The sequence below is a fragment of the Trematomus bernacchii genome, unplaced genomic scaffold (assembly GCF_902827165.1).
Source record: "Trematomus bernacchii unplaced genomic scaffold, fTreBer1.1, whole genome shotgun sequence".
Taxonomy (NCBI): Eukaryota; Metazoa; Chordata; class Actinopteri; order Perciformes; family Nototheniidae; genus Trematomus; species Trematomus bernacchii.
Genome location: NW_022987698.1, coordinates 14,420,330 through 14,445,467, shown reverse-complemented (window position 1 = coordinate 14,445,467; position 25,138 = coordinate 14,420,330). Strand labels below are relative to the sequence as shown.

Genomic DNA, 25,138 nt, shown 5'->3' with positions numbered 1-25,138 from the left:
AGTCTCAGGATTTAGCTCTGGTTTCATTTCTACACTTTTGAATCTTTGGCTGTGTTGTTGGTTATGTTACTGATTCTGATGCTGGGGGATATTCACAGTATATATTTTCTCTTTTGTGGTGACAGTATTGTATCATGGTATTACAAAATGAAAAGGGGTACACCTGTTTAACTCTTTTGGCAATGTAAGGCATGATGTGTTAAGGAAAATAATAAACACAAGGATGTGTTTATTGGCTACAGAAGGGATGATAATAAGGTTTAGTCCTACATGTCTTTTGGGAGGATTAGCCTGACCAGCAGTGGTGGGAAGTCACTAAGAACATTTACTTTAGTTACTTTACTTAAGTATTGTACTTTAGTACTTTTTTGACTTATTTGTACTTTTCTTGAATATTTCCATTTAATGCTACTTTATACTCCGCTACATTTCAGAGGCAAATATTGTAGGTAAATAAGCTGATATGGTAATATAGTTTAATGCAGTACTATATAACTAATCCACACAGTATTTCAAGTATCTAAATGTGTTCCACATTAACAAACTACAATACTAAAATGCTCTTAGCATTAAAACATTAATATAATAACCATAATAATAATAATATAATAATGTAAATATATGCATAATGAGTACTTTTACTATTAAAGGTAGGGTAGGTAAGTTTGAGAAACCGGCTCGAGATACACTTTTTGTTATATTCCATGGAATGCTCTCAACATCCCGATAGCAATGAATATCTTAAGTGCTTTGACAAAAAATCCATAAAAAAAATGTCATCTGTGGAAGCCGTAGTACTGTAAAAAGCACGACCAATCATTTTAGCCGGCCCGGCTATAATAACTGGATGGCCTACCTGCCTGTCAGCCTTCCATCTGTGCACAAACTTATCTCGTGCCCTCATTGGTCATGTGCGCGTTCGTGTGTGTTGGAGGAGGGGCTTTGTGAGGAAGTGGCAGATTTTTTCCGGTTGTGTATTTTCAAATTCTAGCGCACTCGAGCTGGTTTCTCAAACTTACCTACCCCACCTTTAATAGTTGAATTAAATTAAGATGATAATATGACTGTATTTTTACATTTTAAAATCAGGACTTTTACTTTAAGTAGAGTATTTTAAGACCATGGTTTTTGTACTTTAATTTTAGTAATGGAGTACTTCTTCAAACACTGCTGACCAGGAATGTAGGATATAATATAGTGCTGAGCAAACTGAATAAAAGCAAAAAAGAAAATTCGGGGAGCAACATTTTAGTTATTTTAATAACCAGTGACGAGTAATGTACCTCTAAGTGTGCACTAAGAAAGAAGAACAAAACGTGTGTGTGTGTGTGTTTAAAGATTGATCGTGGTAACGATGGTATTCCAAAAGTCCTGTCTGGACATGACACCAGTGATGGTGATGAAACTGGTATAATCTCTAATGATTCTAGTCCTGGCTTTGGAGGCGTCCTAACCTTGTTGGGTCCTTTGAAGACACAGATGGTGGAGTCGATGGGACACCCTCCGTTGTTCTCGGAGCAAAGGTTTCTGGGTACACAGATCTTCCCGTCGCCCATATAGTCCGGCTTACAGGCACAGCTGACCTTTGACCCCTTGGAGGAGCACTGGGCATTAACGTCACAGTCCCTCAGAGAGCAAATACCTGGACAGGAAACAAAGATCAGAACTCAGTTCAGATCAAACTCAAACCTTAACCCTTATGTTGTGTTCGGGTCTCCCGTTTCAAGTTAAAACTATATAATAACTACGCTCTAGTTTTTTGTATCGGATCAAGGCTTCATGATATCCTCCACAACAGCTATATAAACACTACAAAACTGATTTTGAAAATTTTAGCCAAGTCTCAAGGTCTCTAAAAGAAAAAGTGTATAATTTGGTGTTCGGGTCTGGGAAGACCCAGCAGCATTGTTTTGGGTGACTCGGGGTCAAATTTGGCGCAATCAAGATTCATCTTTGGCGAACACCATGAACGGTAACAACTTTTGAACACAACACAAGGGTTAAACAAACATTCACAAAACATTTATTTTCATTTACATTTCTGGATGAATCCAAAATAAAAGGGGAATTATTAGAACTTCAACTACATTAAAATTGGTCTGTAACTTCTGTAGCATCCCTGTGATACTGTGATGTTTAATAAACTGCTAAATACATTCTTGGAAGGATGACAAATAAACAGACAAATATTATTAAATCTGTAATATTATAGGGAAGAAAAGGAACATTTGTCCTGAGGATGGCGTCAGTGAAAAAGTCAGTCAGCTTGCTATTCTCAAAGCTTAAAGGTCACCTATTATGCAAAATCCACTTTTTCATGTCTTTTATACATAAACATGTGTCCCCTCTGTGTAAAGAGACTCTGAAAGTTTCAGGAAAAAAGATTCTCTCACTTTTTGTCCTGATCCATTTATATAAAAACCTGTCTGAAAATGAGCTGATCAGATTTTGGCCACTTTATGATGTCATAACGATTTTTTGGCTTGTGTAACCATTAGCCAATCACCAACCAAGGTACAGTAACCCCCCCCACCTTATCACCTGAATCTCCTCCTAGAGCACCATTGTGTTCTTTTTAACCAAATATTTAGCAGAGGGGCGTGGCACCTTATTTTCATCTAAAGTAACAGACAGAGAATCAGCACTTTTGAAACAGGGCTGAAACAGAGGGGATTATGGGATGCTACAATGATCTGTTTGGTGTTTGGAGCTAAACACTTCAGAGACATGTTTTGTTTATATCTAAGACCTATAATATATTGATGAAAAACAGCATACAGACCATTAATAAACATTGAACATTAAATATGAAATGTTCATATTCAGACTAACCCTGACTTACTGTACATCAAGAGGAACATGGTCATGCTAATATTAGTAACATACATTTGATCTATGGACCAAAATAACGACATCGTTAAATAAAAATTGTGTGTTTACTTGCGCATTTTTCCTGTGGCATCCTCCTGTGTCCGGGCAAACATTCGCAGTCGGCGGCGTCTCCTTCTCCTTTACAGTACGAGTACGGACTGCAGGTATTGCACCTGGAACTCACTGCCGACAACACAAAACACAACAGCAGATCAATGAGGGCAACAATTACAAATCATATAGACAGGCAAAACGAATTTGAGCAATAAATGCAAGATGTGTCACTTGGAGTTATACTAACCGACATGGGTAGAAAGCTTCAATATTATTTTGGTACTGACACATTTTGTTTACCTATTCTTTAATCAGACAGTTAATGATTTACATGATTGTTTTATTTTGGATGAAGTTGTTGAATGATTGCTTATATAAGTCATGTTAGGAGTTATTCACCAACAGGCAACAGTTTGTGAAGCTGGGAGATTGTTGTTCTGCATGTTTGGACATTACCTGCGGTGTCCCCCAGGGGTCAGTACTAGGGCCTAAACTATTTATATTATATATTAACGAAATATGCAATGTATCAAAAATACTCAAATGTGTTTTGTTTGCTGATGACACAAATATATTTTGTTCTGGAGATAATTTACAGCTATTATTGGAAGAGATCACAGCAGAAATATGCAAACTAAAGTTATGGCTCAACATTAATAAATTATCATTGAATTTGGATAAAACAACAATAATATTATTTGGAAATAACAATATAAATACACAAGCAACTATTAAGATGGATGGGATTAATATTAAGAGAGTAAATTAAATTAAATTCCTTGGGATAACAATAGATGAAAAACTAAACTGGAAACCACACATAAAACATATTCATTCCAAGGTTTCAAGAAGCATCGCATTATTGAACAAGACAAAACAGGTCCTAGATCAGAATTCCCTCTTCATCCTTTACTGTTCGTTGGTTTTACCTTATTTAAGTTACTGTGCAGAGGTTTGGGGCAGTAATTACAAAACTGCAACACACTCACTATTTATACTCCAAAAAAGGGCAATAAGAATTATCAAAAATGTTGACTATAGGGAACATACAAATCCACTATTCTCAGAGTTAAACTCATTAAAATGGTCAGATATAGTTGAATTTCAAATCGCCCAATTAATGTTTAAAGCAGAAAACAATCAACTCCTAGGTAATATTCAGAAACATTTCACTAAAATACATTATAATTTAAAGGGGACCTATCATGCAAAATGCACTTTTGTACGTCTTTTATACATAAATATGTGTCCCCGGTGTTCCAGGGAACTCACCAAGTGTCAGAAAACACAACCCTCTCTATTTTCCTCCATACCCAAATCTCTAAAAAAGGGGCTGCAACGGATCTGATAAAAACTGATCCAGATTTGAGCACTGTCCTGACGTCAGGACAGTGGCGCTACGGCTATTGGGCCAACTCCACCAATCAGGAGGAGACAGCCACGGCCATTGCCGTTCGAAAGCGCTGGAGACGCTGTAGTACATATGCCAGGCCAGTAGATGGTGCTGTTCTCACAGAATCAGCCCTTGCAAAAACAGAGCTAAACATTTTCAAATTGAGCGAAATGAGGCATGGCTAAAATGCATGATCTGTTTGGTATTTTGAAAAAATATATAAATATCAAATCAAATCAAATCAGGTTTTATTTATATAGCACATTTAAAAGCGATTTTTGGTCGAGCCAAAGTGCTGTACATGTAATAAAAACACATTACTACAATCACAATAAACGACAATAAATTACAACAGATATATCTTAAAAACAAAATAAAAATAAAACACACGGAAAAGTCAGGAGTCGTGCTCCGCTCTAACTAGAAAGCCAGAGAGAAGAAGTGTGTTTTTAGTTTAGATTTAAAAACCCCTAGGGTCTGGGCCGACCTCACATGGAGGGGCAGAGTGTTCCAGAGCCTAGGGCCAGCTGCTGCGAAGGCTCGGTGCCCTCGGGTTTTTAGCCTGGTCTTGGGCACTATCAGCAACAGCTGGTCAGCAGACCTTAAAGCTCTGGCTGGGGTGTAGCGCTGGAGCAGTTCAGCTATATAGGCCGGAGCCAGCCCATTTAGTGCTTTAAAAACAAATAAAAGGATTTTAAAATCAATTCTGAACCGAACTGGAAGCCAGTGTAGTGAGGCCAGAATAGGGGTGATGTGGTCACGCTTTTTGTGGCCAGTCAGCAAACGTGCAGCAGCGTTTTGGACTAGCTGTAAGCGTTTAATTGAGGCCTGGTCCATACCCACATACAGAGCGTTGCAATAGTCCAGTCTTGAGGTAACAAAGGCATTAATCACCCTTTCTAGGTCATTAAAAGATAAATACGACTTGGTTTTGGCCAATAGTCTTATTTAAAAAAAGCAGGATTTGACTACGGTGCTGACCTGCTTGTCGAATTTAAAAGTGCTAGTGAAGGTCACTCCAAGGTTCATGACCGAGGGGAGGATGTTTTTTTTGATAGAGCCCAGAATATCAACCGGAGAGGCTGGAGGTTGCGGTCCAAAAAAGATGACCTCAGTCTTGCTCTCGTTGAGGTTGATAAAGTTTTTGCTCAGCCAGGATTTTATCTCTGCTAAGCATATATGCAAATATGGCTTATATAGGTATGGTCCTACACTATATTATTCAAATATAGCATGATAGGTCCACTTTAAGGGGATTATTCCAATTCACAAATGTTAGGGTGCGCACAACCAAGCGAGGTTTTTGTATTTCTGTTTGTGGGGTGAAGCTCTGGAACAGTTTGAATGAGGAGCTCAAGGGATGTCCAAACTTAAAACTGTTTAAAAAAAGGTATAAGGCACAGGGATGAGGCTGTTTAATCATAACTGGGTGTTTAAGGTTTATTTATTTATTTGGTTTGTTATTTTATTTTTTCTTGAATATCATGGACCTCTGTTATGTATTTGTTAGTTTATTTGTTTGTTTATTTATCTGCTTATTTGTTTGTTTATGTATCTGTTTATTTATTTGTTGTTTTATGTTTTTGTTTTGTTTGTTTGTTTTTTTCAATAAAAAATGTATGTATGTAAAAAATATATGTTAATAATTTAGTTTTTGGGAGAAGGGGTGGGATTAAATAAGTGTAAACTTCTTCCCACCCCTTTTCGGATGTGTAATTAAGTAGATCATTTGTTTATACATAACTTAGACTCACTAATCAATTTGACACTGCTTAATTTTGTATTGTATAATAATTCTCATGTTAAATTGTTTTATTATTGTTTTACACATTCGAAATAAATCTAATCAAATCAAAATCAAAAATGTTATCACGACAAAAAAATGTATTAAAAAAATGAATAATTTAAAAAAAACACTCTCATATACAGTATGGACACAATTGATAACAATCAGAGATAAGGCAGTACATGGCAGTGATTGTTTTAGTAAAAATACAAAAACAACATTTATCACTATGGAATTATGCCAAGGTATACAAATGTGATTCTGCGTATTAGTTTCATTTCATTTTTTACGACTAGCATTATTGTGGTGAACATTTGAACATAATGTGTTTTTTTGCTAGTTTGATATAAACGCTAAATAGCTTTGAAATACTTTCAGGGCTATTTTCTTTCATTTAACCACTATAACGGTAAATATAATATGTTGTATCTTGATAAAATGCAGTAGTATATTGTTTGATCCACGTTAATATAGTTTTTTATGTCATACAGTATATTCCTGCACGTCATGCTCTTACCTTGGTCACAGCGCTTCCCAGTGTAGGGCGGCTGACAAAGACACTGTCCATCCCCCTCTGGACCTTCATTACACACTCCATGTTCACAGTCACACTCTGTGCACACACACATACACAGATTACAGTTGTTCAAACAATGGGGATATTCTTGCAGATGATTGACACATCACATTGTTTTGACTATGTTTTTTTGTTTACGAGAGGTCAGAAGTGAGAGAGCTTACTTTTATCACAATTTTCTCCATAGGAGTTTGGATTCTTACACTCCTGACAGGCAAAGCCAGAGAAGCTTTCCTAAAGAGAGAAAAAAGGCTGTAAAAATTATTTATATTTTTATATAATATTGGCAAGACATCAATAATCTCAAATAAACTAAAAATAAACATCAAATAAGAAAATGTCCATAACTCCTGTGGGGATGTAGGCTTTTAATTACATTAAGCTGACACTTTTATCAAGTAAAAAGCGCAATCAATCATCCGATTATCAGGAATACTGTAAGTACATTAGCTTCAAATAAGCCAAACCCTTTTAAGAACCTATTAGAATTTATTTTGTTAATATTTTAATGGCCAAGGTGCATACGAAACAGGTGGGTTTTCATTATTGTAAATGGTTGGTTAAGGGCACTTTCCACTGTAAACTAATAATACTGATCTCTATACTCATTGACAAACAGGTAGGATGGTCACAGACAAACAGACAGACAGGATACTGACATCACAGACGCAGGTCCCGTTTCCCACGTCTCCATCCAGACAGGTTCCATGATAGTTACAGGTCTTTCCTGACCAGCTGGGACAGGCTACAGACAGACAGACAGACAGACACAGTCAGACAGACAGACAGACAGACAGACAGACAGACAGCCAGACAGACAGACAGACAGACAGACAGCCAGACAGACAGACAGACAGACATACAGACAGACAGACAGTCAGACAACAGGTGAACAGTCAGAATGAGAGACATGTGATTAGGAATGATCATTAATAGATTACATTTGAGTAATGCTAGTTTATACTCCTATTCCATTACAATTTGGAGGCAAATAATGTACTTTCATTGTCGTTTTTCAACGAGTAGATTTAGACTATTAATGCGATAGAGATTAAACTTGCAGCAGGCCTGTATTTTATCATTTATTATACGCAGATCTTTTCCAATGAAACTACACTTTAATACATTTTAACATTCCCGGAAAAGTGTTTTCGTGTGTGTGTGTGTGTGTGTGTGTGTGTGTGTGTGTGTGTGTGTGTGTGTGTGTGTGTGTGTGTGTGTGTGTGTGTGTGTGTGTGTGTGTGTGTGTGTGTGTGTGTGTGTGTGTGTGTGTGTGTGTGTGTGTGTCTTACATAGACACAGGGGTCCCCAGTGCTGTGGGCAGCAGCGTGGCTGCATGTATCCTTTCACACAGGTGTGCCGACATCCACCCAGCAGGAGAGTCTTGGTACTGATCTCCACCAGATAACTGCAGCACACAGAACACACCACGTCCAAATATTACTAGTACTACAACAACTATTACTCTAACTATCTATCAATCAATCTTTATTTTTATAGCACTTTCCATAAACAAAAGGCAAGTCAAAGTGCAACACTAACATAAAATAAAATAAAAGCTATTCTAATCCCCCTCCCAGTTCATGCAGGAACACCTAACTTTGTGATGAATAAAAACATGTCATAACAACAAAAGTCAATAAACGTAGGATTGAATGAAATCCTAGAATAAATTAAATTTAAAAAGAATGTAAATGGTGGGTTTGAGTTGGCTCTTGAAAGTAAGAACCATCTCTGCCACTTCTAAAACACATTATTTTTGTTACTATGAAAAATGCAGTTAAAGTAAAAAATGTAGTGATACATAATTAATACACAATAATCAAAATCTGATTTTAATAAAACAGCTTCAATGAATACATGGCCATCAACAGTGGTTTAAAAACTTCAGATAAATGATGTGAGTAATGAACGGACAGTTGATTACGTGCCCCTCCGTTTAAAATGTCAATCAAGGTGATCTTACTATTTTTTTATTCACATACATTTTATCCCTTCCATTTTCATTTGTAAGCACTTGAATCATAATTTTTCAATTAGAATTTGTTACTCCCACCCGTGAGGCCACCCTGCCTAAATGATTGATGGTAATGTTTTGTTGTGAATGAAAGACAGGTGAAAATGATTAAACACGGCTCTGTTTTCATCATATCACCACTGTTTTAATTAAATCAGCTTCCAGCTAATCGAATCCCTTGAAAATGAATGTTTCGCTTCAACTCCATTTTCATCACCTTATTATCAATTAATTTGACTCTTGCACCTTACCTCCATACTTGTCATAGTTAACCATATTTTTGACACATCCCAACCTGCTGCCTCTGTCCATAACCTTCATTTAAAGCTACTGTCCCCCGAAACAAATCATAAAATGAACAGACATTATTTAGTCCTTTTGACACACTAAGGTCTGTGTGTGTATTGTTAACAGTGGTGTTAAGTAACTATGAACATGTAATAAAGTAGTGTACTTAACTACAGTTTTGAGATACTTAATTGAATATTTACATTTGTTGCCACTTCTACTCCAACATTTATATAATACCTTTAGTTACTTTACAGATTTGGATTAATTATGTGAAATATAACCAACTCTTAAATCAGACTTTAGTTCCACCTGGAGTAAATTCACAAGCTACCCTGCATTATACAAAGTCATTACAACTAGCTGCACCTTTACCAGCTTTGAGAACACTTTAATGCAAAACATAATCATTTATATTATTCTAAAAATGGACCAATCTGCAGAATGAGTACATTTTCTTTTGGTACTTTAAGTATATTTTGATGCTTATACGTTTGTACTTTTACTTGAACATATTTAATGCAGGATGTGTGTGTGTGTGTGTGTGTGTGTGTGTGTGTGTGTGTGTGTGTGTGTGTGTGTGTGTGTGTGTGTGTGTGTGTGTGTGTGTGTGTGTGTGTGTGTGTGTGTACCTGCAGTTTAGGGTGCCCGATTGGCTGAAGCCGCGGGGGCAGCTGCTGGAGGAGACGGCGGCGCAAGAGGTGCAGGAGGTGCGGACCTCCTCCCTCTGAGAGACATCACAGCGACCAGGAGGAGGCGTCTGAGAAAGCAGAGAACATACATCTAGTATTTCATTTTACTTTCTGTATTCCAAACCAAGGTATCTTGCACTCAAGAGCACATCTGCAGTTACCAAGGGTATATGGAAATAATGTGGTGTTCAACTAATTTGACTTTTTTTTTAATAACTTTGTGATTAGAAAATGTGTATATATATATATATATATATATATATTAATTCAGCTGTAACTTTAACTTAAAGTCTTGCAATTGAGAGAGCATGAAAAACATCTCCAACCTTTCATCGTTATTGCAATAACAGTAGCAAAGAAAACTATTTTACTGAAAGCAAAAATGCAAAGACAGAACAAAATAATAATCAACCATTGGCTCAATCTTTTAACAGATCATGCAAACCTGGAAAAACTCCATGCAAACCTAAATGACAATAAAACCTATTTCAATAAAACCGTGTCTTTCCTGCAGGACATTCAGAGCTGACTCATCTTTACACCTGCTTGGCCAGACCCTCAACCAAACATCAGAACAACTTGCAGTGATAAAATAGCATAATATTTGCTCTTCTTTCCTCCTCTTGTCTCATATTATCATTTTGATACATTTTTCTCTTCATTTCATTATGTATAAGTATTATATATCTTGGTTGTAAATACTTTTTGTTGTGTAAATATGTTTGGTAAGCAGTGTGAAAAATGAGTGTGTGTTAAAGCAGCTACTGTATTAAACAAGCAGGGAAGTCTAAACAGTTAGCATAAAACAGTAAATATAAGGTTAAAATAGTTTGCAAATTAGGAGAAATGGATAAATATTAAAGGGGATAAATTGTAGACTTTTCATCAAACACCACTTAATCATTTAATTCCGTCCAAATGTTCTAATGACACTTTGTACTAATCTACAAAGATACAGCAGGTAAATATTAGCTGCAGAGCATCAGCATTTTAGCATTGTCACTGTGAACATGTAAAAGGCATCCAGCTCAATGACTGTGGGCTTTTAGTCCAGGGAGACTCAGCATTTCTAGATTCTGCTGCTTTTTAGGCAAATTAGAAACAAAGATGTACGGTAATGAAATACCATGGGATTATCAGCAAATCGATGCAAATGTGTCTTATTTAAAATAAAACATCACACACTGTGCGTATTTATCAAAGATCAGTCTCATTGGCTTAATTAATATACAATTGTTTTCCCAAATCATTTTTGGATTTGAATGGAGTAGGTTGTATTTAATGTAAATGTACTGTAGGTGTTTAAAATATCGAAAAGGACTTTATGACTTTTCTTTTATCTGTGTTTTGTGATTCTTTTAACTTCCTAGAAAGTACAATGATGAATAGCTGGAGCACTCTATAAGGTTGTTTTATTTTAGGGTTCTTTCAGGACTGTAGTAGTAATGTGCTCGTAAATGTTTACCTCTAATATTTTTACTTTATCCAAAAAGCTTCAGCTGAGTCTACATCACATGTGTCAAACTCAAGGCCCGGGGGCCAAATCAGGCCTTTGGTGGATTTAATTTCGGCCCGCAGGATAATTCTTAATTACTATTAGATCTGGCCCGCCGGTATATTGCACGCACACCTTCACTCCATCCTGAGGATTTCCTCCGCTCAGAGCCTGACCCCAAACATTGATGACCTTGCACCCAAGATGAGATGCCAAGTATCTGGCTTGAACTAGCATCACAGAGCAGCACACTGAGTTTCAATGGATATTTCCTTCTGCACTTTCTTTCTTGCGACAACAGGGCATGTTTGGTTTTTTCTTTGAGGGAAATTGTTTTTTTGAAGCTGTTGTTGGCCTGTGGAAAAATGTAATCATAAGAAATTTCTCCGGAAAAGCTCCAGATAGAGCCATAAGAAATGAATGCAACTGATTATTTAATGTTTAATGTTGAAAAACAATAGGCAGTCATTTAAGCTTTGTTAGTTCCAGGTTTAATATGTGCAATAAATTCATTTCAATACGTTTTGCAATAAACATTGAACCAGTCCGGCCCTCGACTAGTACCCATTTTTTTTATGTTGGCTCACTGTGTATTTGAGTTTGATACCCCTGGTCTACATGATCCATTCTCTGACAAAAAATGTCCTTAGATATTGAGAGCAAACAGGAGTTACGGTGTGTCAGTGTGACAGAGTTGGAAGTGTGTTACCTGTTCTTGTTGCAGTGAAGTTTGAAGGCAGATCATCAGCAGCAACAGCAGCATGGCTCAATGTGTCACATCCAGGGTGGAAAAATGATTCCACCGACCCAGCGTCCTCCTCGGTGCGTCGTAAAAAAAATCAGTGGAAAAAGTAGAGAACGTTTTCAGGCAATGTTGGATCTTCACATCAGTTCTCCCCTCTTACATCTACACTGACCCTCAAACCCTAACTGCTTTACAAGCTACAGGAAAAACACACAGATAACAACATCCTCTGAGCAGGAAAAACAAAACTATTAGAAAACAATGGACTTCTAATTCAACACTTAGGAAAACTGAAAGCAACCTGCTGATAAAGGATGTAAAAACTCTGTTGAAATACGTAAAATAAAAAACTACAAGGTGGACCCAGCCACTGTTGACATTATCAGAAAATCTGTCTTTGCTAATTACAGCCTGAATGCAACAATCATTGTAATTTAGGAGCATATAAACTCAACTAACTACGGTTAACGCTCAGCTCAGAGTCCGGTGTGGCAGAGGGCAGCGAGAGGCTGGAGCGACTGCTGGCGTCACGTCTTTTCCTCTCTAATCTAGGAAGAGAAAGAAAAAAAAAAACAACAACTGAAACTGGCAAAGTAGGAACCTCCCAGCAGAGGTAATCTCCTCCTACTACTCTACTGGCAGTAGTACTACTACTACTAGAAGTAGCAGTAATAGTAATAGTAAAGTAGCAGGAGTAGCAGGAATAGCAGGAGCACCTGTTTTAGATTCAACAGCAATATAACGGCATCAAAATGTAGGGACACACACCGTCTCCATTGACTACAGTACTTTTAAAGGATCAGACGTGGTTAAAGACCCTTTACTTGAGAAAAAGTAGGAATACCATAGTCTAAAAAATACTGCATTACATGTAAAAGTCCTGAATTCAAAAATGTTACTTAAGTAAAAGAATATCAGGAAATTGTACATAAAGTTTCAAAAGAAGAAATAACTCATTATGTAGAATGGCTCTATTAACAGTGTTATTATAGAATATTTCGTTTTTTATTGCCATCAAAAAACCACTATTGTATTGTTAAAGTTCATATAAGATACTTACAGTATGATGTACATGCAGAATTGAAAAGATCAGTTTGAGCATACATGTAAAGAGTCTTCTTCTGCTTATTAAGCCTGCTTTTACCTCTACCTAAATGCTAGACATTAGCTGAGTAAAAATAATAAAATAAAATAAATAATTGAAACAATAATATAAATGAATAACATAACAAAATATTGGTTTTACTTGGCGGGGGAAGAGTGCTTCTTGTCTGTTGATGTGCCTGTTATCCATGTCAATCAGCCAACACGGAGCTGGCTAATGTTAGTCATTATTATTTTTAGTTATTATCAAACACTAATATTTTTTTACTTTGTCACTGTCACATTTATTGTTGAATGATGATTGCACTGTTTCAGATTATTTAAGGCATCAAGTGTCCCTCTACAGCTTTAGTAAATTCTTCAAATATTTTTTAACTCAAAACTTTGCAAAAACTATGGAAGTACTCAGTAAACCATACTTTACTTTCAATAGTGATACAAAATATAATATATAACAAAACAAATTGACATTGAAGAGTTTTTGACTGAAAGAATTAACCTGAAACTGCCAGATAAAAAACATTCTTAAAAGAAAAAGCTGACCTTTGGCTTTAAACACTCATTATTGTGAGATAAACCATTTTTTGTATTGGGCATGTTCTTGGGCTTATTCTAGAGAGGCTTGATTTGATTTGTTAGATATTTTTGGGATTTATTATAACCCTTGTGGTGTTTCTACTAAATTGTACTCATTTTCTGTTTGTTTTTACAACAGGTTGTTCAAGGACAGAAACCGTTTCTGGAGGTGATTGAAAATAGCTAAGATTTTAATATTCTGGCCACTAACTATGAGATCTGTTTGAGAAGAAAGAGAGAAAGAGAGAGATTGTGAGAAAACCTTTCTCTTCCTGACAGGAAGTTTTGGGCGGATTTCCCCTCCTGGTCGTCCCAGCGGAGCGGAGCAATTTGGACGGATTTCCTCGTCAGCTGACACAACTCCTCGTCTGCTTCTCAGAAAGAAAAGGAACAAATGAGAAAGCTGAGTTTCTTTTCCTGTTTTAATTTAGTTTGACTTTACGAACAGATGACAGACGCAGAGAGGTGAGACTGACCAGAGAGAGGGTCAAAGGTCTAACTGCCAGTAGACAGAACAATAGCAGGAAGCGTGCAGACAAGAAACGGCAGCAGTCCTCCGAGGTTTTTATTGCCTTGCTCACCGGTGGGAGAGTTTAACCTGCAACCTTACAGCCACATAATCTACCAGTGAAAATGCAAAACATACAATTAAATAAATTCAGTGAGGGTGACAATTTACAGTGCATATTGAGCTTGTGATTAATATGTTAAAAGCAATGCAGATTTCTTTGAGCACTTTAAGTGCTTACTTTTTTTTTGCAGTCTGTGTTTATTTACATCACACACAGCCAATTTGTGTCAACTTTATATTATCTGCTAGCTTGCAATGTTTGCACTGAATGTGCATAGGCCTTTGTGTTGCAGACTGACTGATCTTAAAACTCACCAAGAACTCCAGTGTGATGTTGAAAGGGGGAGACACTGGCAAAAGGTCCCAGGCCTGATTCGAACCCTGGTCCTCCACATGGGGCTTAGGGTTAGGGTTAGATAGAGTTATAACTCTAACCCTGACCCTGTTATTTTAAGCCTATCAGTCTTGAACAAAGTAGTGAAATGAAAGACAGACAGAACAACATTGCGTCGATAAAGCCACAGTAACACGAGACTGTCTATTAAACAGCAATGGATACTTTTTCTACTTTTCCCGACCTAGAATTTATAATATTGCTAGCGCCACAGCTGTTAATAGGGAACAAACCTTAATGCCAATGGTTCATAAACATTACACTGTCCAATTAACATATACCTTATAATGATGTCTCAAGTTAAAGCCAATAAGTTAACTATTGCCACTTTAAAAGAGGTAAAATGTTGACAGGTTACTGTTGTTCCACACAAGGCACCACAGAGTGCCCCAATTATTTTCGCATAACTTCCATTACAGAACAAGACTGTAAAGCAGTTTCATCCTCGCAAAAATAATATCACTTACATGTATGTTTGTTAAGTAGCTTGAGATAATATCTGTCCTTGTGTGCTGCTGACTGGCTGATATTATTTGTTTTGACTTCTGTGACGCGGTCACACATCTACGATGCCTTGAAACTGCCTGATTAGATGCAAGAGGACTTAATTAAATCATCGTGTGAAGGACACCAAATGTGTTATCTTTAATTGTTGCATAATGACACACACACACACACACACACACACACACACACACACACACACACACACACACACACACACACACACACACACACACACACACACACACACACACACACACACACACACACACACACACACACACACACACACACACACACACACACACACACACACACACACACACACACACACACACACACACACACACACAGCTGACTCAGGAAAAAGTCAGGAAAACATGAATCAAGGAGTAAAGACAGAGAGAGAGAGGGGGTCCAGAGCCAGAGGTCTCGGCGCCCTGTCCCGGTGACCATCTCAACCTCAACAAATGCCTCCGATCAGCATTCTGAGCTGGAAAACAGGCGAACAGACAAGAAAAAACATGAAAGATAAGAGGAAGTGAGAAAGGATTTACTATCAGTGTCACATCCCTCTGGTGTTCCCTGGTGTCTTTTCTGCTTCAATTGTTTATCAAAGGAGATTAAGTGGATTTAACAGTATATCCTGACAGTGCAAGAATACTTTTACTTTTATGTTTTGACTTCCCAGTGGTTCTCAAATTATGGAGTGACCGACCAGGGCAAGTGGTCTTAAACCAAATAGAGAAAAAAATAGTTGAACAGCTGTTAAGAATATAAAAACAATCATTTCATGCTCAATATTAGGATTAGGATTTTTATTTTCATTTTATATATGTAAGCAATATCCTCTAAAGTTTTTAAACTACGTATAAAGTCTTCATTTACTCTATGATACTGTCTGCATTTTTTTTGTCCCAACTACTGTAAATTGAATTAAATAAAATACCCTACACCTATCTTAATGCAAATTGAAAGTTAGATTTTAAAAAAACGATTTACTGTGCCATTACAAAAACAAGGATTTACCTTAAATTCCACGAAGCCGGTTCATTGTTCGATTCGTTTTAGCCTGGAACCTAACAGGTGTATTATTGGTTGAATCACAACTGATTTGAATGGCTAAATCGAACTTTCAGCTAACTAACTGAACTGTATGGGACTGATTCTATAATTTAGGGTGCATTTCACATCAACAAAATAGTACAAAGAAAGTGTTCTTTCTCAACAGAACAATCAGTGGTTCAAGTTAGTATATTCTTCAGTGTAACATATCCACTAGTTGCAAAGCTTAAACATTTTTTTATTTTATTTTATTTTAAGGGAAAGGATGTTTTCACTACTCAGTTTGTCAACTATGTTACGGACAAACTTGATGTCATTACAATACTTTGATTAAGTCCTGCACTTCAAGTAAAATCAAATTTGAAAGGCTCTTGAGTCTATTCTACCATATATCCAAAGATTTTTTAAAGTTTAAAAAATAATTGTATTAAAGTTTTGTTTTTTCATGTGATATGTTCAGCACTGTCATTAAGTTTAGGGATATTTTGTATTATAAAACTACCATACAGGTCATTTTGATAGTTTTAAGAGATGTCATGTAAAACTCCAACCTGTGTACATATACATTATACTATAAAGGATATCAGAAGCACTATTTTAGATATTTTAAATTTGAAAAAATGATGTGTAATGACGTCTACATGTCATACAAATTGTCAACTAGGTTACCTGTCAACTAAGTTACTATAGTTATTACAGTACTGGGTAACTTAGTTGACAGGTAACCTAGTTGACAATTTCCCTATTTTGACCCATCATTTCAATGGTAGGCCTTGCCTGGATGACATGTCATTTTCTTGAACAGGTTAACATCACATTTGAACATATAATTGAATTAAAATCATTAAACAATTGTAAACCATAACAATGTACGTAACATTGTTGATGGTCAATTAATATACTCATTGACAATGTGCTATTATACATAAAATATTGTAAAAAATTAGAGGACAATCACCACAGTGTGTTCAAAATGTCTGCCAAAGAGGAACATGGCATCATGTGATGCTAGTGATATGGTATTGGGACAAACCATTTTTGAGTTAAAGGGGGGAGTTCTGTTAGTAACATAGTTGACAGAACTTTTGCGGACATTCATATATTAAGATATTTAAATTATTTAAAGGAGGAAATCAATTAAAAATATGTTATTATTCTTTAGTATTTAGACTTTTGAAATAAATGAATATTTTTTTTTAATTTACTTTAATGGTTTTTATTCATTATTTTGAAACCAAGACACCCTCAACTGAAAAACGGACATAGCAAAAACTGACAATTTAAGAACATCATGACACATTTCAAGCTAAATAAAGCATAGGATGCACATAATGTTTGTGTGATATTATAACATGCTTTCCAATAATAGACAAAACATGATATTTTTGAAGAAAATAGTTAGAATAATTATAATTATCATCAATGGACATGGAATATACCCTAAATTGTAGAATCACTCATGGGCTGTTAAACTGAACTTTTAAATAAACCTGACCTTCGTATTAGCTGCTCACTGAACAGTCAAAAAACACTACCATTAAAATGTGATTCGAAACTGCGCACTGTTTAAGCTGCTAAAATCGACTGTTAGCTAACCTGTACCAGATTGAATGAACTGTTGAACGTGACGTTAGCTAAAATGAAACAAACTGTTAGCAATTAAATTGTTAGCCAGCCTCAAAACAAAAACACAAAAAACCTGAACCCACCTTTTTGCCACCAAAGTAAATTATTATCCAACAATTGTAGCTGCTTAACTATACCTGTAGCTTACTTACATTATACCAACATGTTATAGCTGTTAAAATGCTCCGTTTACTAACCTGCCATTTCTGGTCTGTTAGTTTACCAAAACCTAAATTGTAGTTAATCCGGGCTATTACCTAACCCTAACCCAAATTGTTTTAGTCGTTAAATGTAAGCAGCTAAAAAGAACTGGTAGTTAAAGGTGGGGAAGGTAAATTTGAGAAACCGGCTCGAGATACACTTTTTGTTATATTCCATGGAATTCTATGAATTTCAATCTGGCTTTAGAACATCCCACTCCACTGACACATGCCTTCTTTATTTGAACGACCACATCAAACAAGAGGTGGACGAGGGTAAATACTGCGGCATGGTGATGCTGGACCTACAAAAGGCTTTCGACACTGTCAATCACCCCATTCTGATTGACAAGCTAAAAGCAATTGGTTTTGATAAACTATCGGTGAGCTGGATGCAATCCTACCTGGAGGGGAGAGAACAGATGGTGGAGGTAAACGGTACTCTGTCCCCCCCCCTCCCAGTGAGCTGTGGTGTTCCACAAGGAAGCATATTAGGTCCGTTACTGTTCCTAATTTATGCAAATGACATGTCATCAGCATGTGACTGCAACTTGTTCCTGTTCGCGGACGACTCAGCCCTGCTGGTCTCTGACAGGAGCAGATTGCAGGTTGAAAAAACCCTCAGCTCCGAGCTCGGCAGAATCTGCACCTGGCTCGCCGATAATAAATTATCATTACACCTGGGTAAAACAGAGTCCATTCTCTTCGGTTCGAAACATAATCTCAGCAAATCCGACGACTTCTCAGTTGCAGTGGGTGACATTATTGTCACAAGTAAGAAGGAAATTACATACCTAGGATCTATTCTTGAGGCAAACCTCTCCTGTGACAAAATGGCATCCAATGTAATAAAAAAAGTCAATCAAAGAACTAGATTCCTATACCGGATCTCCTCTCTGGTAAACAAAAACACCCTGAAAACTCTGGCAGGAGCACTCATTCAAGGGTACTATGACTATGCTTGCACGTCATGGTACCATAGCACCTCCAAGGCGCTAAAAATAAAACTTCAAACATCGCAAAATAAACTGGTCAGACTACTGCTTGACCTTTCATCTAGAACCCACCTCACCTCTGCCCACTTTGACAACCTAGGATGGCTTAGAGTAGACGACAGAGTACAGCTACTTGCAATGGGCCTGGTCTACAAGATCCACTACACCTCTATGGTACCCATGTACATGTCAAAATTCTTCCCAAAGGTCAAGGAATACCATGATCATAACACCAGAGGGAGCTCCACAAATCATGTAAAACCCAGATTTGGCACAAAAAAAGGGGAATACACGTTTCGCAATTATGCCACATCAAGGTGGAACGCTCTTCCCACAACTGTAAAGGAAAGTAAAACTATACTTACCTTCAAAACCTCTCTTAAAGAGCACCTTCGGGGGAAAGCATTGCAAAACTGGCCCCGGTAATGGTACAAATCTCAACCTGTCGTACAATGGACAGCTTCCCCCCCCCATCTATGTATATACTCGCATTTTAGACTCTGTTACTAACTGTATATCTGTAGACTTGGTATGTCTTAAATGTCCGGTTAGGATGTATTAGAACGAAATCTAAAATGAAAATTGTAAATAAGCCATCTGTATGTAAAAAACCACCTGTATGTAAATTGTAAATAAGCCATCTGTATGTCAAATATGTCTTATATGTCTTAAATGATATGATGAATTGGAAATGGGGGACCCTGATGTAAACAAGACGAAAGTCTTTCTCTGGTCTGCATCCCCTTAACAATTGTATGTTTTGAGCTGTACTGTACTGTACCCAATATACAAGCTGTTAATAAACTTTTCAATCAATCAATCAATCATGCTCTTAACATCCCGATAGCAATGAATATCTTAAGTGCTTTGACAAAAAATCCATAAAAAAATTCATCTGTGGAAGCCGTAGTACTGTAAAAAGCACGACCAATCATTTTAGCCCGCCCGGCTAAAATAACTGGATGGCCTACCTGCCTGTCAGCCTTCCATCTGTGCACAAACTTATCTCGTGCCCTCATTGGTCATGTGCGCATTCGTGTGTGGAGGAGGGGCTTTGTGAGGAAGTCTGAAGGAAGGGGCAGATTTTTTTCGGCTGCGTACTTTCAAATTCAAGCGCACTCGAGCTGGTTTCTCCATTCTTACCTTTAACGGAAATAAAGATGTGCCTCTAAACTGGAAAGTTGACTAACCTAAACAATACTATTCTACTTAAATGTAAACTACACCATATACTTTCAAACCTTTACCAAATTGAATAGTTGGCCTGAACCAAAGAGCAAAACTGAAGCCATTAGTTGCCATACAATTATCTTATCAAGGTTTAAAGTGGCAGAAAATGAAGCCCAATTTAGAATGTGAAGACATTTTTTAATTCAACCTTAAAATGCAAAACCATGGTTAACGGCTGAATTTCCTCCTTATTTTATCAAATAAATAAGTTTGACCGATGCTTACAAACTAGGGAGATAAAACATCCTTGGCGAATGTAATAAACATCTCCAAAGTAGTTTTCAAGCTTGATGTTAACCTGGTTTGTTCCTATACATTTCATTGTCATAATCAGATTGGAGCCAAACTTTTCTGAAAATGATTTTAGGGACAACTGAATAAGATTTGTTTGTTTCTTATGAAAGAAGCCTGGGACCCGTTGGTCATTTGACCTACTGGTACCAGAGAATCCCAATCAGAGGGCAGTTTGGTGGTTTTGCTGATCACACTTCCTCGTACAGTATCGCTGCCCTATGTCTGTTCAAGTGTCCCCAAAAAGGAAATTCATGACGAGCAACTCCGACAGACAGGAAATAGAGGAAGTTGGTCGAGTTGAAAGGTAGTGGTATGTTTCGTGCTGCTGAACCGCCAAGTCATCAAAATCTCACTTAGCCCAGAGAGGAATCGACTGCTGACAGTGTTTGTTTAAGATGTTTTTCCCTGGAAAACAAATTGTTCTCGACAGCCAGGGGTTTAAAAATACTGAGATTGTGAGTAAAAGTCCTCCCCCAACAAAGCCCTTTCGTAATTTCCAACTGAATTGAATCTAGAATGTCCCTATATTGAAAATGAAATGTCTTCTCAGGAAACTAACATAGAAAATTATAGAAATACAAACCAATGAAAAAGTGTTTTACATGCCAACCGAATACAAATGCTGTCTCAAAAACCTCTTCAACTTGCCAGGTATACAGTCATCTCTGGAAAATAAATTCTAAATCTTTAGATTGTTGGCCTAAATGTAGTTTCATGAAAGGATACATTCTTAAAATACTGCAATCAGGCCTTTACAGTATTGACATAATTCTTCACTTGTTTCACACTATGTTTTTCTGATTTAACAATATTTGTTAGAGACCTTTGGGCAGATGTCAGTTTTAGTTGGGATTATGACAGAAAGGTTTAAAACTTGCATGTTATCAGTAACACAGTAGACTGGTTTTCTGGTTTAAATGCTGCATCGGCTGAAATATGTGCAGACTGCAGTCAAAGAATCAAACCACTGTCACCTCATCAAACAGGAAATAGTTACTTGTGGAGTTTTCGTTTTCACTTTAATTGAGTGGCATTCCCCATTTACAAGACAACATGAAACATAAACAACAGTGGTGAATGGTGGCAGGGTCCAGCACTGACTGGCTTCCCATTTGTCGATAACAATGTATAAAAGACAAAACAGACAATAAAATAAAACTAAGAAAATATAAAAAATAATACTTAATGATAATACTAAATAAGATATTTAAGAGTTCTTTTTGGAAAAAATCCTCAAGGATCTCCGTGTTTAGTACAAAATCTGCTTTAGGATGGAAAACATCCGTCTGCCCCAAACATAATTACATTAATATCATGTCAATAAAAAAGCTTCAATATACAGTTCAACAATACTGCTTCATCAATGTGCAAGGAATACAATTTTCAGAGAGCATATTGTGCAGAGCAGCTGAGTGTGTGTGTGTGTAAGTTTGTGTGTGTGCTATTTAAAAACTACAGTCCAACATTTTTGGAGATCCCTTTTGTTTCCTCGCCCAGAGTCAGACTGCAGAAAAGTAAAAACATGTTTTTTTGGTTTTAAGAGCAACTTTACATAAATAAACACATGTAAATCAGACAACTTTGGAGTTTTAATGAGGCTCGTTTGGCAGTTTCCCCCTGCTTCCAGTCTTTGTGCTAAGCTAGGATAACACGTTATACTTATTTGTACTGAACTCACAGAAATGAAACTGCTATACATCTGACTCCGGAGAGGACAAGAGGATATACCTGAAATGACTGTTCCTTTAAGGTAATGTTGATTAAAAGGTAGTAAACTCCTGTGGACTGTCTGCAGCACCCCCTACTGTGCAACACATGTCTGTCTGTCTGTCTGTCTGTCTGTCTGTCTGTCTGTCTGTCTGTCTGTCTGTCTGTCTGTCTCTCTCTCAAGTCTGTACATTTGCTGCGTGTGAGACACTTTAAAATAAGGTGAGGTTGTGCCAGAAACTCTGACTGTTTCGGCTCAGTGTGAGGTCTCAGGCCTGTAATGGCAGTCTGCTGTCCTTTGAGTTTGACCAAGACTTTTTTCTGGAGCGGACACCAAACGTTGTTTGAACAAAGCCAGATCCCTTTCAATCTGTAAGAAGTACGACCAAAGGCCCCAGTATGCTTCAAACTGTGTGCTTGTCTGAAACCAACAATCATGGCAACTTTACACATGGATTGCCTCCATGTTAGGAGGTGTAACGGTCCGTCCACACAGCGGCGTGCGTTGTAGCTTCAAAAGCGTTGCTCGCTGCAAAAGTTGAGCAATGTCAACTTTTGAAGCTTCGGCGGAAGCGTCAGCCAATCGAATCATATGCCAGTACAAGCTCTGGCCAATCAAACCGCGTGCTTGTGTGTCCGGGGCGGGAGATTCATGTGATTGGTTGTTGGTCAAGTTTCAGCCCCCCCCCCCGCCGGGAAGCTTCAACGCACGCCGCTGTGTGGACGGGCCGTAAGGGTCAAATTATCTCTCAAGCATATGTTTTTTTAAACTGCTAACCCTGCTGTCACTTTACATGTGAAGAACTGAGTGCAACACAAGGAATGTGTTCTAGGAAAAAACGCTGTTTTCTCTATTCAAGACTACAAGGACATGCAAAATACACGAAAGAGGTGTTTGAAAGAGGTGTTTGAGAGAGGTGTTTGAGAGAGGTGGTGAGGCAGTAGGATGCAGCCAGGGATAGCTTCTGAAAGCAGACTTGATGATGCGACTGGCTGGAGGAATAAGAGAAAATGTGTTATTGATTATAACAGTTTGTTCTATAAAATGTCAGAATCTAGTGAAAATGTCTATTCCAGATTTACAATGTGTTATCTTTAAATGTTTTCCCTCATTTGTCGGTCCAAAACTGAAAGATATTCTGTTTAATAGGAGATAAAACAGATAAAAGCAGGAAACCTGGCTGATAACAGTAGTTTGTTTCTTTTTTGCAAATGAAAAATTACCTTGATTATAAAGAAATAAGCTTTTAATAGTCTACTAATTGTTGCAGCTCTATTGTACGTACACAGGATTTGTTCTTCTTACTTTTTTTTAACACTCACCACACTTATTTGTGTCGCTTTTCATATGGACAACCGAGCACAATCCATTGTACATTGTTAGCCCCATTTCATTGATTCATCACATCTTGCCAGACTCTCTATCAGACCACCATTCTATGTGAAAAAGCCTTGCCTTTAGATGTGGTCAGAAAACACTTCTTCGTTTAGAGCATATTGAAGCCTTTAAACAGCTAACCAAGCCCTTAATCTGCTAGGTAATCATCTCGCTCTTATGATGACTCCGTCTGTCATCAGCTCCCAACTAGGTCATCCACCTGACCGACATCCAATCAGCCGGTGAGCTCCACAGGAAGCTCCCGGCTGCACAGCGCCTCCCACTGGCGAGCGAGGAGTGAGATCAGCCTCTCTCTGCTGTCGGCTCCCGGGACGAAGACGCACCATTGGACCTCGCCCTCTGCTCCGCTGCTGGATCCACCCCCTCTGGACGGGGCCTCCTCCCCTGCAGCAGTGAAATGGTCCATGGTGAGGTGGCAGAGCAGGTCGGGGCCGGGAAGGTCGTCGAACACCAGGGTCAGAGCCTGAGGGTACGTCTGGTACCCCAGCAGCACCCGGTCCAGGTCACGGATCCTCCGAGCCTCACGCAGCTGGTACCGCTCCCTGCAGGACGACATGATGAAGGTGATGAGGAAGTTATGACTTTAGCTAGGAAGCAGCAGATAGGTGTAAAGGTACATTTCTGGATTGGGAGTTAATGATGAATGGAATGACTGATGTGATAATATATAGATAATATATCGGGTGAGGCAGCAGATCTTTGCAATTATTCATGTATGATGAATAAAATGTCAACGTTTTATTGTAAGATAGTCGAATAGTTTATGTTCATTCCATATTTCAAGCCTTTCCGTCTCAGAACAATTGTGGATTTATTTCTTATCATACTAAATATTGTCTTTGGTCACAAATGGGTTTCCATGTGTGGAAAAGGTACTGAACAAATCAGAGTCAAAATGTGTCAAAAACTTCAATCAGTATTCACCATTTAGAGCTATATAAGTTATTGTCAGAGTAAATAATGAAGTCACAGTGAAATGTCAATAAGGTCTGAGTATCAGAATAATAACAATAGTAATAAGTATTTATTTCTAAGGCACACAGTCTGTAGTTCTTCCTCACACCGTTTTTTTATAGCCTGCAGCCAAAGTACAGCTCGGCAGCATTCAGGGGAGACGACATAATTCACAGATTTTATTGCTTAGCGTTGGTCGGCCCTGCTTCCCCATCCGAGGGGCATCACAGGAATTATTTCTGCTATTAGATGACTCCCTCTGATAAAGAAGGATAAAAGGTTTTTGAAATGTTGTGGTACAGGAGGGCGTCTTGTGTGCTCACCTGGAGGGAGGTTCTTTGGCAAAGTCTGGCAGAGGATAGCTGACGTAGTCCTCATCCAACAGGAACACGTCGGTGCTGGTCAGGATCAGAGTCCTGGGCTGGAGGACCGGACACAGCCCGGAGGAGGAGGAGGAAGAGAGGCCGGAGAGAGTGGAGCCTTGACTCGGGATCTGGACCTGGAGGAAGGAATAAGAATTATTTTATAGCACAGTTTAAAAATACTAGGGCTCTACAGAACATTTAAAGCTTCTATTCAGGTTTTCAAATAAAGCGTATAG

At 37.8% G+C, this 25,138-nt stretch overlaps 2 protein-coding genes across 3 annotated transcripts in view; both read right to left on the bottom strand.

Moving 5' to 3' along the window:
• stab1 (stabilin 1) overlaps positions 1-12,462 on the bottom strand; it is a 112,667-nt gene extending 100,205 nt beyond the window's left edge. The window contains 8 exon segments of the mRNA XM_034138739.1: positions 1,455-1,642; positions 2,941-3,054; positions 6,622-6,717; positions 6,846-6,915; positions 7,341-7,426; positions 7,974-8,089; positions 9,619-9,746; positions 11,883-12,462. Coding sequence (XP_033994630.1) covers positions 1,455-1,642; positions 2,941-3,054; positions 6,622-6,717; positions 6,846-6,915; positions 7,341-7,426; positions 7,974-8,089; positions 9,619-9,746; positions 11,883-11,936 — 852 coding nt within the window. The 5' untranslated portion in view covers positions 11,937-12,462.
• A 9,012-nt stretch (positions 12,463-21,474) lies between these two features.
• Positions 21,475-25,138, bottom strand: part of nisch (nischarin) — a 28,335-nt gene continuing 24,671 nt past the window's right edge. The window contains exons 27-29 of one of the 2 annotated variants that reach the window (XR_004556600.1): positions 24,861-25,036; positions 23,508-24,125; positions 21,475-23,177 (exon numbers count right to left, since the gene is read on the bottom strand). Coding sequence is in view for 1 of the 2 variants with exons in the window: in XM_034138708.1 (XP_033994599.1) it covers positions 23,798-24,125; positions 24,861-25,036 (504 nt within the window). In the remaining variant the exon portion in view is untranslated. Of the gene's footprint in view, positions 24,126-24,860; positions 25,037-25,138 lie in introns of both variants that reach the window. The other variant, XM_034138708.1, reaches the window with a different exon arrangement.